The following is an 18,719-nucleotide window of genomic DNA, read 5'->3' on the forward strand; positions in this document are numbered from 1 at the left end:
TAGCCAAATGATTGTCTGAATGAGCTGCAGCTGCCTTTTTAAGAGTTCAGAATGCTGCAGCTTCCAACTGTAGTGTGGCAATAAAAATATGAGAATGTGTGTGTTCCATTTCTGACTGCAGTATTAAAAGATTTAAACTGAGAATAATTTCTGGGTGATTTCAGAGCTCTGGCATCTCCCACCCCCTCTGATGTAGCAAAGCTGTGCAAGGAGCCCAGTACTGGGATATTGCAATAAAAAAGCTGTGTAATGCACTAAAATATGGTTTGGTTCTTTCTCTAGCCTGACTTAGTTTCCAATTCTCTCGGTGTAGATCTGGAGTCTGTCTCGTCCCGAGCTCCTGGGATTCTGTCACCATGGAGACCGAAAGTGAGCAGAACTCCAGCTCCACCAGCGGGAGCTCCAGTTCTGGAGGAAGTGCCCGTCCTCAGATATCTCAGATGTCTCTCTATGAGCGACAGGCAGTACAGGTGAGGTGTGGTTATGTTCTGGGGTGGCATGTGCGTCAGTGGAAGGTGGTGGTGAGCCCTTTTGTTTTCCTTTTGACATAAGTCAAGGTGGGAGCATGCTTGAAGGACTGTCATGTTTTCAGATTTAGAGATTCTTGTGCTAGGTTGGATGTTTAGTTCTTGTGTCCTGATGCTGTGTTTCATGTTTTATAGGATATTGTTCCAGTGTCCAGCCTCTTAAATTTAATCCATGCCAAGATCCAGTAGTGATTTTACCCTGCTGGTTTGGAGCAAGTAGTTCAATTTATCGTCACAGTTTCTCTATATAGTGTATATCCTCCATATACATACTATGCTGGAACACACTTGTCACCCTGCTTGAGCCTGCACACCTCCAAATTCCTTGGAGTTTGTTAAAGTCTTGCAAGTGTGCTTCCTGCTGTCCTGCAATACAGCTGTGATTCAGTCTGTTATGAAATTTGTAGCTATACTGTGTATTTTCATGTGCTAACCTAGTGACTTTACTTTTTCATGGAGTCTAGGGATGGTCTCATGGCTGTTATTTATTGCTCTTTCTAATCGCATTTCAAGGGCGTGCTATTTTTGACAATTGGGTTTTCCTCTTTCCCCAGGCCCTGCAGGCACTCCAGAGACAGCCCAATGCAGCCCAGTACTTTCATCAGTTTATGCTCCAGCAGCAGCTTAACAGTGCCCAGCTTCACAGCCTGGCTGCTGTCCAGCAGGTGAGTTGTCAGGGGGCAAAAGGAGAGGAATTGGATTGTTCTCTGGGGAAGATCCAGAGATTCTCTCTTCAGACAGTGACTTGTGCACTGGAATCATCCTGATCCACAATGGGACAGTGGGTCCCTAAACACATTGGTGAAGGCTAACACAAACAGCTAGTAAACTGGAAGCCTGATGCAAAGATTCATTTTGATTTTGGGTACAGAACAGGGGAAGGTAAAATTTGACATCCCCATCAGGAAACTTGTACTTCAGAGTCCTGTGACTAGCCCCTGCACCTTCTTTAAATAAAAACATGGGTGATTAAATCAGCAGTGGATGCAGAGGTGTTTAAAAAACATGTTAAAGTTAACCATGGATTACTGTTTCTCTGAGAATAAACATGGTCTTGTGTGCATGAAATTTAAGGCAGTATCCTCCCAGTCTTCTGTCTTGAAACTTGGTAGCCCATATTTTCTTTACCAGTTACTTCTAAGAGGGATCTGGGATAGACCTTATCCAGCCAAGACAGTGTTTCTTTGAGATATGTTTATACAAAACAAGATACGATGCATAATTGTTGAGTGATTTGTATTTTTTCTTTAGCAACTTTACTCACCTACCAGACTTTATCATCATTTGAAGATGGATTGTGGATGATGTGAATATAGTTCTGTCTCTGTAACAATATCTCAGTAGCAGTGCTTGTTAGCTGTTAGTCCAGGAGTTAGTTGTTCTCAAAATCCCTACCTGCATTTTTATAACACAGAGGGAGTAGAATCCTCTCACCAGTTTCACACAAGTCTTAGTTATGAACCTAACTAAACAGTACAGTGGAATTCCTGTGGGATAGTAGAGGGGTAAAAAAAAAAAATTAACAATATTTACATTCTTCCATAAACTATATGTGCTGTAACCTGAAATTTGTTACTTGGAGTGCTGTCGCTGCATTGTGATAAACTGCAGTGTATAGCATGGCAAGCTGGGGCAACAGTAGGGTATGTTCCATCGGCAGAAGGACATGCACTGTAGGGTCTGTTGTCCACTGCCTTGGGTAGAGTGTAGGGCTGAACCGGTTGGGGAAGAGGAGGTACCTTGCTGAGTTGCTGTACCTTATTTGTAGGGCATGGCAGAGATTTGTAGTGGTTAGATTGTTCTCATGTTCTCAGAAATGGGAGAAGATGGTGATGGGACTAGGTGTTTGGACAAAACCAATTATTTGGGCTGGATTGAAAAGTTTGTTCCAGGTACTCACTTCTCTGTCAATCTTTTTTGCAGGCTACAATTGCAGCCAGTAGACAGGCCAGCTCGCCCAACACCAGCACCCCGCAACAGACCACCACCACCCAAGCCTCTGTAAGTAACTGCTCCCTCCAACTCCCTGCCTTGTTCTTTCTCCTCTTTGCCTTTTAGGAAGGCAGTCAGCCAGGGAAACACAGCTTAGAATGCTGGGAATATGCAAGATACAGCCAACTTTGAGGAGTTGGGGTGCTATCGTTATTGGTGAAGGTTGAGGAAAGCAGAGAAGGTTTCTGAGTGGGAGAAGCCTCTTAGCTGGAAAGGTGGACACTAATCTGTCTTTGCTAAGGCTTTGGGAATAGATCGTCACATATTAGAAAAGGATCAGGACTTCTAAGAGGAAGTAATGAGCAGATTGAAAGTGAATCCTCTTTTTCTTGGACTAATCAGTAGTTTGCTGAATGAGAAATGAGAGGAAGTTCGGTTCTGTATTGAGAAACTGGGATTTGTTCACAGAGTAGATGGGTTGGTAGAGTAGAGATTATTTTGTGGGTTTTTTTCCTTTGAGAGGCTGGAGAAAATGATGTATTTCTTTGGTTCTCTTATTGCAGTTGCATGCTAACAATGATTCTAAGGCTCAGCATACAAATGAGTTTAACATCCAGGGCTTTGGCTAGTTTATATTGCTTAGCCTCTAAGACAAGCACTCTAAAACAAGAACTTTTTCCTTCTTGATTCTGTGTGGGTTACAGGAAAAAAACTGTAAAATGTCTGTTCTGGCTGTAAAAGTGAATTTGTACTACTTTGCCTCCATCTCTTCGTATATAATTTGGGGCTTTTCTCTGTTTTAAGATAAACCTAGCCACCACATCAGCTGCTCAGCTGATCAGTCGGTCACAGAGTGTGAGTTCCCCCAGCGCCACAACCCTGACACAATCTGTGCTCCTTGGGAACACCACCTCACCACCTCTCAACCAGTCACAGGCCCAGATGTATCTTCGGGTAAGAGATATGTGCCCAAAGTATGTCCTGACCATGAACCTCTCTTCCTGACCACTTCAGTTTTTCACTGCTGGGGATTACAAGCGTCTTTGGACTAACTACCTTTAGGGATGACGCTCTGTATTTTAAATTCAGATAGGGAAGCTCTTCTCCCTGAAACCACAAGTTTGACTCTGGGCTCAGCTTTTGAGGGTAGATGACTGTTGTATTCTGTGGCTTGGGTGAGATTAAGAACCATGTTTGTCTCTGCTCTGCATAGACGTTAAAGATCCCATGGCACTTCTCACTAGAGTGTAAATGTGAAATATATGTCCCAGACTTGACTATAGTTCACAGGAATAAAGCTATCTTTCTGGTTCAATGCTGGAACAGATATATGGTAAATTACTCTCTTCTAGCACTGCTGAGCTCAGGGAAATAAATCAGAATTCAGGTAAGTCTGGAAACATAAATCAACCTGATCAAATATGTCATCCTTTTAATCGCTTTGAAGTGCTGATAAAACAGAAAACATTAGGCTTGACAATATAGTCAGTCTAGGGTTTGGTTACCTACTTGAAGTACTTTCTCTGTGTCTCAGTTAACTAGATACAGAATTCAATTCCTTTGTTTTAAAGCAACCCTAGTCTTGGATTTATGGTGGCTTTTTTTAATCGCTGTTTCTCAACCAGTCCCAGATATATTCCTGAAAATTCAGTTACACCTCATTCTTTCAGCCAGTCTTGGGCAGTCTGTGGGAATTGGTCTGGGCCCACATTTGATAGAGGAGGGGTTGTTTTCGTAAGGAAACTGTTCCCAGTTTCCTGCTCCTGAGGGTTATGTTCAGTGTTACAGTGCAGGGAGGGTTGGGGGTTTTGCAATGTGTGACATTGCAGCCCGGTGTTGCTTTGTAATCTCTTTGCTTGTGGTTCGCTGTCTTTTTCTCTCTTCCCATCCGTTCCTTTCATTCCACATCACCTGACCTTCCCTCAACAGCCACAGCTGGGGAACCTGTTGCAGGTAAACCGAACATTGGGCCGCAATGTGCCTCTTGCATCCCAACTCATCCTGATGCCCAACGGGGCTGTGGCCGCTGTGCAGCAGGAGGTACCACCCACCCAGTCTCCTGGGGTCCATGCAGACACAGACCAGGTCAGTGACACCCGTTCCCAGAGTTCTCCTCTTCCCCTGCTCTCCATCACCTCACACTCTGGTCTCTGTCTCCAGCTGTCCCTGTATGGCAGATAAGCTCTATCTTACCCCCAAACTGTGTCCCCTGTCCAGGCAGGAGGTTCTGTTCCCTTGCCACCTTCTTTTCATGTTTGCTTTTTGCCTCCAGAGATTGGATTAATTTCTGGGGTGAGCTATAGGCTCCACAGTTTCTCAATTGTCCTTGTGTGAAAAGAACTGTTGAGTTCTATGTCTAGCTTTCAGTTATTCTGCAATGAAGAGTCTTTGCCAGTGGTAGTATTCCTTCACACAGTTTGTTGTTGTTGTAAAGATGCCAAAGACCAAACAGGCCATAAGGTCTTAGCTCCTGCGTTCATGTGTAAGGGAGCTGCCACAGCTTCTTGTTTTTCTTGTCCCATCCCGATTATTCTTAGGAATTACCATTACTTCATCTTTGTCTTGTCTGGAGCACTTTTTTGGAATGAAAGTCAGCCATGATCAAAATTGAAGATAATGCTGCAGGAGGAGTAAATATAGAGGATGGCAGCACCAAAATGCAGAGGAACTGGTGAAATTGGAAGGGCTGCAGGCCAGGAGTAGATCTGTGGGCCTGCTAAGTGGAAAGCCCTGCACAGGGGGAGAAGGCAGGTGGCACAAAATTTGAAAAGGAGTGACTGGTCTTTAAAGAGGTATCTCAGCACTTCTAGAGCTGTGCTAAACTGGATCCTGCCAATGCAAAGGCGTGACAAGCAGGTCTGAAGGCTGTCCCATGCCTTGGAGAATGGCAGTGTCCTCATGACACTGTCAGTGTCACTGTTCAGAAAGTGCCACGAGATCTTTAACTTCCATCAGAGATGGGGCAGGAGGGAGTTCAGTATAATATGCTTCCTGGGGAGGCCCATGCCTGAGCTTTGCTCTGCAGCGTTAGCCAGGTCCCCACGTGAGATTTGAAGCACCAGCTTTGCCTGCATCCCGGTAGAGTGTGTCGCATTCTCCACCAAGCTTCCGGCAGGTAACATACGTAAAGCAAACAGATTCTGTTTTGTATATGTGTTTCTAGGTGCAGAACTTGGCTGTGAGGAGCCAGCAGACCTCAGCTACTAATGCCCAGCTCCAAGGCTCTGCTCAGAAGGCAGCTCTGCCAGGAAGCTCCCAGGCTTCGGGCTTACCACAGGCCACCAGCACGGGCCAGACCTTGGCAGTGGCTCAGGCCTCCTCTGGAAGCTCAGGCCAGTCCCTCAACTTGAGCCAGGGGGCAGCAGGCAGCAATGGTGTCTCTGGGGGTGTGGTGGCAAGTGGTGGGAGCCAGACCTCAATGGGCTTGAGCCAGACCTCCTCAGCAGGTGCCGCTGGCAGTTGCCAAAGGAAAGGCACAGGGGTGGTTCAGCCGTTACCAGTGGCGGCTGCCCAGGCTGTGACTGTTAGCCAGGGAAGCCAGACAGAGGCAGAGAATGCAGCTGCAAAGAAGGGTGAAACGGACAGTGGTGGACAACAAACGGTGGGCATGAACCTGACCAGGACCGCTACACCAGCACCCAGCCAGACACTCATCAGCTCGGGTAAGTGCAGACCTCTTCCTCTGGGCTTTTGCAGGAGTACCATTTGACAGCCCAGTGGTGACACCTTGTCCTACATGCCTCCTAGCCTCTGGACTCCTGGAGGCTTATCTCTAGGGATTATCCCTTTGTATTAGCAAAAGAAGTTGATTTTGTCCTTCATGTCCTTTGCCAGTTAGCTGTCAATGATTTTGGAGTTTAACGACTCAAGCCACTGCAGTGGCAGCCTGCCTTTTTTGGGTTTGGGTTTTTTTGTTGTAGTTCCCAGCTGCACTACTGGTAACTTGTGTGCTCTCCTTTTCTTCCACCACTCTGTGTTTGTACAGCCACATACACACAGATACAGCCACACTCGTTGATCCAGCAGCAGCAGCAGATCCACCTGCAGAAGCAGGTGGTGATCCAGCAGCAGATTGCCATTCATCACCAGCAGCAGTTCCAGCACCGCCAGTCCCAGCTCCTCCACACAGCCACCCATCTTCAGCTGGCCCAACAGCAGCAACAACAGCAAGCACCATCTCTGGCCCAACAGCAGCAGCAAGCTCAACCTCCACAGCAGCAGGCTCCACCTCAAAACCAGCAGCAGGCTCAGACCCTTGTGGTGCAACCTATGTTGCAGTCCCAGCCACAGCCTGTGCAGCTCCAGCAGGACAGCCCATGCCAGCCAGCCACCAAGTCACCTGTTCCAATTCAGTCCAAATCTCTGGTTACCCCCATCAAGACACCTCAGCTTGGGCCTGCCAAAATGTCAGCAACGCAGCAGCCTCCACCACACATCCCAGTGCAGGTGGTGGGTACTCGGCAGCAGGGCTCAGGCCAAGCCCAAGCACTGGGTTTGGCTCAGATTGCTGCAACAGTGCCGACATCCCGGGGAATGCCGGCCGTGGTCCAGCCTGTTTCTCAAGCCCTTGCTGCTTCCCCATCGTCATCTTCAGCTCCAGCACCCTCACAGGAAGCTCCCACTCTCGCCACAGGGGTGAATTTGGCACAAGTTCAAGGCACAGCCCACATGGTGAAGAGCCCAGCCTCCTCTCCAGTTGTGGCTCAGATGCCAGCAGCATTCTACATGCAGTCTGTCCAGTTGCCAGTAAGTGATACCATTGAGAAGGAGAATAGCATATGGATTCTCTTTGTTCATTCCTAGGACACCAGTCGCAGTCCAGTCCCAGGTCAGTGGGATGGGTAAGAGGTTTGGGTAAAGGGACGTGGAGACTTCTTCCCCTTGAAAACACTTAATTCCAATCCAACCCTTGAGGTTACTAACTACAAGCATTTCTCTTCCATATTATCATTCAAAGGCATGCATGAAGTCAATAGGTGAGACTCAGACCCTGACCCAGTTGGGGTAGGTGTCCACATTACATGCTAAAGATCACATTTAACAGTGGGGTGGGTTGACCTTGGCTGGCTACTGGGTGACTGCCAAGCTGCTCCTTCACTCATTTGCAACAGGACAGGCAGAGAAAAATAGGATGAAAGCTTGTGGGTCAAGATGAGGGCAGGGAGTTCACTTGCTAATTAGCATCACGGGCAAAACAAACTCGATTTAGGCAAATCAATTTAACTTATTGCCAATTGATCGGAGTAGAATAATGAGAAATAAGAACAAATTAAACACCTCTCCCCCTTCTTCATGGGCTCAACTTTGCCCCCAGCCATTCTTACTTCTTCCCCTGAGCCGTGCAGGATGGGGAATGGGGCTTGTGGTCAGTTCAAAACGTTTTGTCTCTGCTGCTCCTTCTTCCTCATGCTGTTCCCTTGCTACAGCATGGGATCCCTCGCATGGATAGTCCTTTATAAACTTTTTCAGCATTGGTCCTTCGTACAGTTCTTCATAAACTGCTCCAGCATGGGTCCCTGCCATGAGGTGCAGTCCTTTAGGAACAGGCTTCTCCAGCACAGGTCCCTTCCCTAGGGTGCAGTCCTTCAGGAACAGACTGCTCCAGCATGGGTCCCACAGGAGGTCACAAGCCTGCTCCAGCGTGGGCTCCTCTTAACATGGGGCCACAGCTACTGCCAGGAGCCTCCTCCAGTGTGGGCTTCCCATGGGGTCACATCCTCCTTTGGGCACCCCTCTGCTCCAGCGTGGGGTCCTCCACGGGCCGCAGGTGGAGATCTGCTTCACCATGGACCTCCATGGGCTGCAGGTGGAGATCTGTGATCTGCTCCACCATGGACCTCCATGGGCTGCAGGGGCACAGCCTGTCTCACCATGATCTGCACCATGGGTCGCAGGGGAATCTCTGCTCTAGAGCCTGGAGCACCTCTCGCTCCTTCCTCACTGACCATGGTGTCTGCTGGGCTGTTTCTCTCACATACTCTCACTCCTTTCTCCCAGCTGCTGTTGCACAGGGCTGTTTACCCTTTCTTAAATGTGTTATCCCACCATCACTGATGGGCTCAGCTTTGGCCAGTGGTGGGTCCATCTTGGAGCTGGCTGGAACTGGCTCTATCAGACATGGGGGAAGCGTCTGGTGTCTTCTCACAGAAGTCACCCCTGCAGCCCCCTGCTGCCAAAACCTTGCCACATAAACCCACTGCAAACAATAACCGGCTTCTTTTGTCTCTCTCAGCAGAGACATGAAAGCTTGAGTGGGCTGTGAAGACTGAACTCCCTTCTCCTCACTAGGTGTGTGGATACCTCCAGGTCAGAGACCCCTTGGTGTGTGGTACCAGCCACCAACTCTAGACCTCAGAGGATTCCCTAGCCAACTGGCTGTGCAGAGGAAAACAAAGACAGCTCATATACCACAGGCCTCATCCATGCTGCTGTGAATTGTCCAGCCAGGGCCTGTCTAACTCCCAGGGACAACAGTACTTGTACAGCTCAGATATCCTTAGCCAGTTGCTGAGACTGTTTCTAACCTGGCCCTTTCATAAGGAAGGCGTCACAGGATTTGTCTGATTTTTGGAGTGGGGGGACAATTCTACTCTCATCCAATGCGTGCCCCCTACTCTTTTGACTGTCCTTTGAAACGGATCTGATTTAGCCACAAGCCTGTTGGGAAACTGCTGGGTTACTGCCATTCTGTGTATTTCTTCCTGGAATAATCGTTTGAGGTTCACACAGTGCCTTGGTATTATATCAATGTGTCAGTGTGAATTGGGACACCAGATCCTAGTCATAGTAGTATGGTAGTGAGCATTCGGAAGTTTTACTGCTTGCTAGACAAATGTTCCTAACGAGAGGTATGGACTGTGAGGGAGCTAGAGGCATCTCCATGAGAAGGAACCAAGGCTGGAACTGAAGTACAGTGGAGCAGGATGGATTTTCCTTTTGCCTTTGGTCTGTCTTGTTCTTTGCTTTGGAGCTCCTCTCTGCTTACCTGTTCCTCTTTGTTTGTTCACGCAGGGCAAATCTCAGACCTTAGCAGTAAAGCGCAAGGCAGAGTCGGAGGAGGAGAAGGAGGAGTCACCCAGTGTCACTGCACTCCTGCCTGCCAGGTCCTCTCCTGTGACAGACAGCCCCAAAAACGTGGAGGAGAAGAGTGGCCTTGGAGGTGAGGTACAAATGAGACCTCTGCTTGTGAGTATTAATGATCTAATCTTGTATTCCACTTGAAGTGAATGGAGCACAAGTAACAGACTCTTGTGGCTGTTAATTTTACAGAGAAATCCGATTCTGCTGCCACTGCAACCCCAAATACCACCTCAAGTGAAGGAGCATCAGTCACCCCCACCTCTGCTCCCACCCCAAACCTGGCAATGGTGTCACGTCAGGTGGGAGACTCCAAACCCCCACAAGCCATCGTGAAGCCCCAGATCCTTACACACATCATTGAAGGCTTTGTCATCCAGGAAGGAGCAGAGCCCTTTCCGGTAGGGATTTCTGCTGTGGGGGAAGGAGGGTGGTGGGCTTCAGTTTTTGGATAGAAGTTTCTTTCCCCATGTTACAAACTCGAGCATTTTTAGCCTTGAGACATAGACAATGAAGAGGAAGGGAAAGGAGGGAAGCCTTAGTGCGCAAAGCAAGGCATTAAGTGGTGGCATTAAAGAGAACAGGTTGGAAGAAGTAAAACAAGTGTGATGGGAACTGTTTTCTCCAATAGTCCCCAAAGCAGTCACGTAGGAATTGTAAGAAGGCGGTTCTTTCGGACCTTTAATGAGGCAAAGGTGCACTGCCGTTTTGAACGAGCAGCAAGTGACGTTAAAGCAGATAAGGGGAAATGCAGTTACCTGGAATAGCAGGATGTTCAAGGCAGATAGTACCTGGTGATCTTGGAATGAACAGCCAAACCTGGTAAGTCAGGAAGGAGTAATAACTTTGTTAAGCATCTCTCCTCCCCTAGTGGGTAGGGGGATTCTTCTGAGCTGTAATAACATGTGGAGCATATACCTTGTGGAAGGTGGTGGGCACAGAGAATCCTTTACTTATGGGCCCAGCTCTTTCTCTTCCTGTCCAGGTGGGTTGTTCTCAGCTGCTGAAAGAGTCTGAGAAACCACTGCAGGGAGAGGCTCCTTCTGGCCAGAGTGAAAACCTGTCCAGCAATTCTCCGGGAGGGGACAGTGCTTCTATGGGTGAGTCTCAGCATCAGGAGGTCTAGGTAGTGTTACTGGAAGTTTCTGCACTCTGATGCTGTGTTACCATCCACTGTTGTGTATCTCTGTGTCTCACTAGAGCTGGATAAGAAGGCAAACTTGCTGAAGTGTGAATACTGTGGGAAGTATGCCCCAGCGACCCAGTTCCGTGGCTCCAAAAGGTTTTGTTCCATGACCTGTGCTAAAAGGTAAGACATTATCTTCCTTTTCTCTGACTATCCAGTCTTTGGAATTGGGTGTGTGCCCTTTCTCCAGGTAGTGTACAACACTTCAGTACATCCTATCCTCCCTCCGTGGGATGCACTGGCCACAGAGATCCTTTAGGAGTCTCAGGGATTTGTGAATGCTTCTAGGTCTGGAGAGGTGGATGTGGTGTTGAGCATAAGCAGGGTTTCTGACTTGCTCAGAAAATGAAGTGGGAATGGGGGAAGTTCTGGGACCCTGGAGAGCCACTCTTCAGTCAAATACAGATTTGACTGACTAAACAAATGCATACTGGTAGCTGTCTGCTGCATTAGTACTAGACAAAAACATAAGGGAGCATTGGGAAAGGAAAAGCTGGGGAGAAGTTAGACTAGTCATTGCTGCCTCCTATTGATAGCAGAGTGCTTTTTATGGGTCTTTTTTCCCTTAGGGGAATGACTTAATTGACCCTTCAGATGTTAGATCAAGACTCTGCTGTCCAAATATTGCTTGAGTCAGAAGTCTGGACTGGTTCCTTCCAAGGGTAAGTCTTAGGAGGAGGAGGAACAGAACTTAATGGTAAAGAGGAGATTTATCCCCATCTAGAGTAAGGAGAAGCAGTAGGTTTAGATCGTTGGTGTTCCTAACTGCTGCTCTGCTTCTACTTATTCGAGGTACAATGTCAGCTGCAGCCATCAGTTTCGGCTGCAGAGGAAGAAGATGAAGGAGTTCCAGGAAGCCAGCTATGCCCGTGTGCGCCGACGGGGCCCGCGGCGCAGCAGCTCTGACATCGCGCGAACAAAGATCCAGGGCAAGCGCCACAGGGTAAGGACATAGTCAAGGCATGTCTCGGTGTAAAGCTGTCACTGCTGGATGCACTGCTTTCTCACAGTGATGTAGACATAAAGGTTGTGCCAAGTACTCATTGACATAGCTATTACAGGGGGCACAGTTTGCTGTTCTAATCACTTGTCAACTGCAGAAAGTGGATTCACATTTGTACTTGTTCTGTTCACTCTGTGTTCGCTCCCATGTGTGTCTTGGAGGTCTCGGTGAATGAGGTCAGCTGACAGCTTTGGTAGGAAACAATCCTCTTTTCCCATTTGATTAACCATTCTTCCCCGTGAATGATTTTAATCAGATTAGAGAAAATCGAATGAGCTTCGTTGCTGATGTGAGGAAGAGGAATTGACTGGGGAAGGATGGGGAGAAGGGAGAGGAAGGGAGGCGAGAATCAAGTCTCTCATTTCTGGCATCACTGAGCTCTTGTGTCGGCTGCCCTGGACCAACAGCCTGAGACAGTGACCCAGATGGTTGGGACAACTGCTGTTCCCAGTGTCTTGTTTTGCACGTAGTATTTCTTACAAAACACCTTTTGTTTTCTTTCTTTCTTTCCTCTGGGCTTGTAGGGCCAGGAAGACTCAAGCCGAGGCTCTGATAACTCCAGCTATGATGAAGCTTTGTCCCCTACATCTCCAGGACCCCTGTCAGTAAGGGCCAGTCATGGAGAGAGGGACCTGGCAAACTCTAGCATGGCCCCACCTACCCCAGATCTACATGGCATCAACCCAGTCTTCCTGTCCAGCAATCCCAGTCGTTGGAGTGTGGAGGAAGTATATGAGTTCATTGCATCACTGCAAGGTGAAGTTAAGATCCCCTCCTGCACTCCTGTGATCCAGTAGCATGGGGAAATTTGTTGGGTCTCTTTATGTAAAGAAGGTGGTGCCTAGTGCTGTTATTGTACAGGTTTCTGAATGGGAGTGGGTCATACAGATGTACTTCTCCAGTAGCCTGTGTCCTCAAGCAGACTGTGGACTAGAGTGGGGAGGGGGATTGGTTATGTTCCTAGCTTGCTTTCTGTACCTGCCTGAGGTCCAAGAGTGGGAATGAGGGGAGTGCCCAGGGCACATCTTTTCTCAGTGCTGTTTTCTTCTGGTTTCACAGGGTGCCAGGAGATTGCTGAGGAGTTTCGGTCACAGGAAATAGATGGCCAGGCCCTGTTGCTTCTGAAGGAGGAACACCTCATGAGTGCCATGAACATCAAGCTGGGACCAGCTCTCAAGATCTGTGCAAAGATCAACGTCCTCAAGGAGACCTAACAGCTCTGAAGCCATAGGGTCTCACTCTTGCTCTGACCCCAGGGCAGCTGCCAGCTTTTGAGCATCCTGCTGCGGGGCAGGGAAGAATGGGACAGTCCCCTGTGGTCTTGCATTCAAGAATGAGAAGGAATTTAACTGACTGTAACTGCCATGGACAGTTAACATGCCCATGTCTTGGTCTTTTAATGGTGCTACAATGGGGAGGAAAACTCCCTCCTGGGGCCTTGAAACATCACTCGTTCTTCCTGATTTTTAATATGCCTCTCCTGTATAACACATAAAGACATGAAGGGGACTTTTTTCTGTCTTAGCAGACTTCTCAAAGGGAACCGTCCTCACCCTTTTTTGCTACAGCAGGTCTGCTAGATCTTAGTTTTGAATCTCACTGTGCCAGAACTTGAGGCAGAGGAAGAGCCAGCCCCACATGGGCATTGGGAGCAGCTGCGCTTGGGGCATTTAGGAGGGGGAACTAGTAAAGTCCAAGTGACAGAGGTGGACAAACAAGAATTTCAATAAAAGGGGCTGCTGCTCTTCCACTCTTAAAAAAATCTAGGCTGCTCATGAACTGGGTTTAATAGCCATTCCAGCATGCATACCAAACTTGAAGGCCTGTGGCAATAGGAGCTGCCAAAGCTTTACTGTCTCCTGTAGTGATGCAGAGTGAAGACAGAGTGTTGTAGCAGCTATTCACTCCAGATGCTCCTCTCTGAACCAGAGGAGGATTTATCCTGAGTACTTATGAACAAGGTGATTGGAAAATCAAAGGGAAGGTGAATTGTCTTAAATTAGGCACTAGGTTTGTCTCCTCATTGTGCTAGGGCATAATTTACAGGTCCAAAGCAGTCTCCAGAAGCGCCAAGGCTCTTCATACAATGGCCTGGGGTTTTGTTTTGTTTTTGGGTTTTTTGTGTTCTCTTATCAGTTTGTATTATTTTTGTGTCTGTCTTAATTATCCTCAGGAGAGTTTCTGGGACAAAGTTGAAGCTGGCAGGATTGTATCACCTGCCTCAGGCTCTTTTTTGTTGTTGTTGCTGGTGTTGTAAAACAAATATTTCTCTTTCTCAGTTAAAACCAACAAGCAACCCTCCAATAACTGAATGCTAATCCTTTAATGCTACTTCTGCCTTCTAAGGGTAGAATTATGTTATAGGCTGAGTCTCTCCCTTTTAGCCCCTCCAGGTTTGGGGTTTAAGGATCAAACGTGGTATTCTTAAGTTTTGTAACCAGGTTGCCAAAGGTAAAAATCTGGGCAGAGTTCTCTTCCAGAAGCACCTCTTCTTCAAAGAAATAGGCAAAAAAAAAGGAAGAATTGCACAAAGCATGAAGAGGTAAGTGCCCCTTAGAGCTAAATACCTGCAAGCAACATTATTTTATAAACCATGTGTCTCAGCTTTTCTGATTTCAGAAGTTTCACATGAATAATTGAGTGAAACAAACACTCTGTGTGGAAAGCACCTATGGTTGCAGGAAAGCTGTAGTGACATGGGAGGCCTAATAGCATAGGTAGGAAAACACTAGAGATGTTTGGAATTGGCTCTTTATTGACCCATTAGAAAAAGAGAGGAGGGAAATGGCTTAGAAGATGGATAAAATGTGGCAGCAGCTTCCTAGTCTTAAGTGTACTGTTGAATCTCACTCTAATAATGCTTTTGTTCCTGTGAAAGAAAACTTCTGAGGCTTCTTGAATGAAAATAGGCCTAAAAGAAGCTGCAGCCTGATAACACTATTTGGTCTGATATAATCTGGAGGTAGGGAAGGGGGAGGTTAGAATCTCTTAACAGCAACCACCTGAGGAAGGCTGCCCTTGAAGTATTCTATCCTTAGCAGGCTGGGTGTGATAAAGATCCAGTTCAGTTTGACCCTTGGCAGGGTAGGCAGGCAGCTAACCTGCCTACAGTACTACTGCTTCTGAGGACCAGATTTTATTTCAGTCAAATGAGAAGGTTTCATTTCATGTTCAATGTTCTTAATAAAAAAAAAAAGCAGCTTGTTCAGGCTTTGCAGGTCTGTCTGCTGAAAGTTACTTTCTCTTTTTATTGTTGCAGAAGAATCCAGAGCATAGGAACCTTTTCCCATCCCTTACTACCTGAGCTTCTAAAGCTGTGTATACCACTCCCTCTTAAGCCCTACAAGGTGGCAGGAAAAAACACGTACTAACAAAAAGAGACTCATTATGGCAAAGAGTAGCTCAGGCACAAGGCACCCCACCCACTAAGGACCCTTCACCTTTGGGTAAGAAAGATACTAGAGCACCACAGAAAGCTCTTGTTACAGCAACACGAAACTTCACCGGGGTTTTTTTGGTAATTTTATTTTTGAAAGTTGTGTTTTGTACAAAAAAAATTACCTTAAACACCACCATGAGAAACGGTAACAACAGACTTTTAGTGACTTCCTATTTTTCCCATGTGATGAGGAAGATTGAGGCTGTAACAGAAGTCAAAGAAAGCAGGAGTTGTTTGCCCACTCCAAACCCAGCATGAAAGCAGGGCCACCCCTTTCCCCTCAGTGTCACTGTTCAGACTGCTTTGGCAGTATTACAGATACACAAACCTCATCTGTACTCTGCTGTTAACAGTAGTGGCTTGCTTATTCACAGTCTCCACCCTCACTACTGAGGGCAGTTCTTGCCAGTCTAGAATAGGGCAGAATGGGATCACTTAAGAGCATAGCCCCTGAAATAAAAAGCGATTAAGAATCAAGGTGCCAAGTTCCTGAAGTCTTGCAACTTGGCTGTACCTGCATTTCACCAGGGCCCCAGGAAAAGGTCTCTCTCACTCCCAGCCAGTAGCAGTATCTAAGTACCATCTGTACCATGACAATGATTTATGAAAGCTGACCCTGCAAGTGCAGGAGTCCCTTACGCAGTTTTTTATCACATTCTTATCCTTGGCTTCTACAGTTCCTTTTTTATATTCCAGCAGCTTCCTGGGAAATCCCTCTGCCAAACAAGGAACTTTTGGAGAGCATATAATCACAATGCTGACAGCGACTGAGCCGTGTGGGTAGTCACCTCAGGACACTTAGAACTGGAGTGACAGCTACCTGTTTCATTGTGCCTTGATGTGAGTCTCAGCAAATGTTCCCTTTAGTTAGCAGCACTTTATTTCCTTTTGCTTCTCAGTGATTTGTAAAAGCCAAGACAATAGTGTGACTGAACTAGAAAATGATGAGGCTGTATTTAACTTGTGTTTTTTTAGCATTGCCCCTTTCAGTTGTCTGAGAGGATGGCACGCATCCCTTTGTACCTGTTGAAAGAAACTGGTGTATACTCTTCAACATACTGCCATTAGGAAAAGAAAATAAAATACTGCAGAGGTGCCAATGCCTCTTCCACCCCCACATAGTCTGGCATAAAGCACTCTGCAGGTTATGCTGGCAGAAGCAGTGCGAAAGCTAGAAAAACTGAAAATGCATTCAAAGAAAAAGAATTCCAGTGTCTTACAGATCCTGTAAACCCTAGGGGTGAGGAGGAAGACACAAAAGATCCCTCCTACAGTTTCAGCTGGTTTAGCCCATGGCCTTCTTCCCCTTTCTGCACCCATCCCTGGTTCCTTTTCTCTCTTGGTGCTTCTTCTCCCATGCTGAACGCTCATAGTGCTTTCTTGCTGTCTTCTACTCAACTCTCAGCACTTCCTCCCCTCAGCTCTGCTGCGTTTGTAAAAACCTAAACCAACATTATATTCACACCCAGAGGCATCCGTGGGACTTGATGCACCAGAGACAGCAAAAGCAAAGAGTGTAAAGAAAATCAGAGTGAGAGAAGGACAACTGGCTGGGAGACACCCGGCTAAACTGGGGAGATGGGGAGAAAAGAACTGAGTGTTGAAAGCTGATCACATTGGCAGCAAGTGGTCATCCCGCTCCTCCGACTCCTCACCCAGCTGGTCGTCGCCCACCCCACGGTATGCGGCTGGTGCGTTTCGAGGCTTGGATCTGCAGACAAAGTCACAGCCATCCTGCAACACAGGACATTGTACCAGAATCAGGCTGCAGGCAATTGACTCGGCACCCAAAGCAAAGCAGCTTCTGCCATTTCTCTGTTGCCAAGGGATTGTGCCTATGCCTGTGTTATATGGGACAGGTCCCCAAAATTGGTCTTGATGAGAGAAGCACACATACAAACATCCTACTTGGTCCTGAAAGCTCTAGGCTGTCCATACTGATGAACAACATGCAGCAACGTCGGGCTAATCCATGAAGGATCAATGGCAGTGCCTACAGTGCCCAAGGAAGTGTTTCAGGTGGTTGGACGTAACATTTCAAAGTCCCCAGCTTAACATTCCTAGCTGGAAAGTTTTAATTGTAACTGAGCATGTGTTCCAGTTTGTTATGTAGTAATTGCAGGATATTAGCAGGGAATCAGTCTTAGCAATAATTAAAAAATAGTGTACTTCAGAAAAATAAAACATACATACTCTTTTCTTCTGCTTCAAGGTACACTACCCTGGTGGTACGTGTACCTGAGAACACAGCCCACAGCAACAAGGCAGATGCCGTTTTCTCCTGTCCCAGTATAGGAGCCAGGCTGGGAATATACAGGGATTTTCACTCACCGCTACCAAATTGCCCAGATCTTGCCAGAAGGCAAAGTGAGGAAACTGCTCCATGCCCTTTGCTCCCACTACAAGGCGCTGGTAGAGGAACCCACCAATGATGTAGACTGCAATCAGCGAAGCAAACCTGGAGGGCATAATCAAAAAGACAAAGCTGAGGAAATTCTACAGACAACCTCTTCTAAGCCACCTTCAAATTGGTATTGAAGCAAGTAGCTGAGCACCACTCAAGAAGAGAGCTGTAAGCAGAGACCAGACCAGAAGAGGCCCCTAGATTATTGATGTGCTGGTATAAATCTTTCAGCAGCATTACATGAAGTAGTGCCTCTAATAAGCACTAACAAGAGGAAACGAGACAAGCTGTTCTGCATTCCCAACTCTGGCTAAGAGCTGTGTACGATTTTAGGAAGTCATGTCTTCCATGGACTTGTCTGGAAGATATGGAGGATGTTGACAGGGAACAAAGCAGCTCTGCAGCATCATAGAATGGTTTGGGCTGGAAAGGACCTTAAGATCATCCAGTTCCAACCCCCTTGCCATGGACAGGGACACCTCACACTAGACCATGTCACCCAAGGCTCTGTCCAGCCTGGCTTTGAACACTGCCAGGGATGGAACATTCACAACTTCTTTGGGCAGCAGGCTCACCACCCAGTGCCTCACCAGCCTCACAATAAAGAACTTCTCCCTTATATCTAACCTGAACTTCCCCTGTTCCAGTTTAAACCCATCACCCCTTGTCCTACCACTACAGTCCCTAATGAAGAGTCCCTCACCAGCATCCTTGTAGGCCCCCTTCAGATACTGGAAGGCTGCTCTGAGGCAGTTTCTCTTCTCCAGACTGAACAGCCCCAACTTTCTCAGCCTGTCTTCATATGGGAGATTCTCCAGCCCCCTGACCATCCTCATGGCTTCCTCTGGACTTGCTCCAACAGCTCCATGTCCTTCTTACACTGAGGACACGACCATTCCTTGAGCAAGACCTTTTGCCCAAAAAGCTCAGAGGAATAGTAACATCCAGTGGTGGCTGTGGATAGGTACGCTACAATTACCCAGTTTAATACAGTATTTGCTGTGTTTCTAAATGGCCCTGGGGAGCACGGCCCAGACATGAGCAGCTCTTCCAATGACTCACGTGATCAGTAAAATGGAGCCAACGCTGAGGTGGGAATCCTCAGCTGGACAAGCCACACTGCTGTCCATCTCACAGAGGTAGAAACAATC

At 47.3% G+C, this 18,719-nt stretch overlaps 2 protein-coding genes across 2 annotated transcripts in view; one reads left to right on the forward strand and one right to left on the reverse strand.

Annotated features, from left to right (window-relative positions):
- The first annotated feature begins 324 nt into the window (after positions 1–324).
- On the forward strand, positions 325–13,808 carry PHC1 (polyhomeotic homolog 1 (Drosophila)). Its single transcript, XM_010011202.1, has 14 exons — positions 325–470; positions 1,082–1,192; positions 2,451–2,528; positions 3,264–3,413; positions 4,389–4,544; positions 5,623–6,121; positions 6,445–7,205; positions 9,471–9,618; positions 9,729–9,937; positions 10,522–10,636; positions 10,737–10,845; positions 11,515–11,665; positions 12,250–12,481; positions 12,785–13,808. Exons 1-14 carry the CDS (start codon positions 357–359, stop codon positions 12,937–12,939), a joined length of 2,988 nt encoding a protein of 995 aa, XP_010009504.1. The 5' UTR covers positions 325–356; the 3' UTR covers positions 12,940–13,808.
- A 2,876-nt stretch (positions 13,809–16,684) lies between these two features.
- The window catches only part of M6PR (mannose-6-phosphate receptor (cation dependent)), a 3,033-nt gene continuing 998 nt past the window's right edge, over positions 16,685–18,719 (reverse strand). Inside the window, exons 4-6 of the mRNA XM_010011213.1 lie at positions 18,631–18,719; positions 17,496–17,622; positions 16,685–16,898 (exon numbers count right to left, since the gene is read on the reverse strand). The exon at positions 18,631–18,719 is cut by the window's right edge and continues 39 nt beyond it. Coding sequence (XP_010009515.1) covers positions 16,776–16,898; positions 17,496–17,622; positions 18,631–18,719 — 339 coding nt within the window. The 3' untranslated portion in view covers positions 16,685–16,775. The remainder of the gene's footprint in view (positions 16,899–17,495; positions 17,623–18,630) is intronic.

The sequence above is a fragment of the Nestor notabilis genome, unplaced genomic scaffold (genome assembly GCF_000696875.1).
Source record: "Nestor notabilis isolate BGI_N333 unplaced genomic scaffold, ASM69687v1 scaffold11490, whole genome shotgun sequence".
Classification (NCBI taxonomy): Eukaryota; Metazoa; Chordata; class Aves; order Psittaciformes; family Psittacidae; genus Nestor; species Nestor notabilis.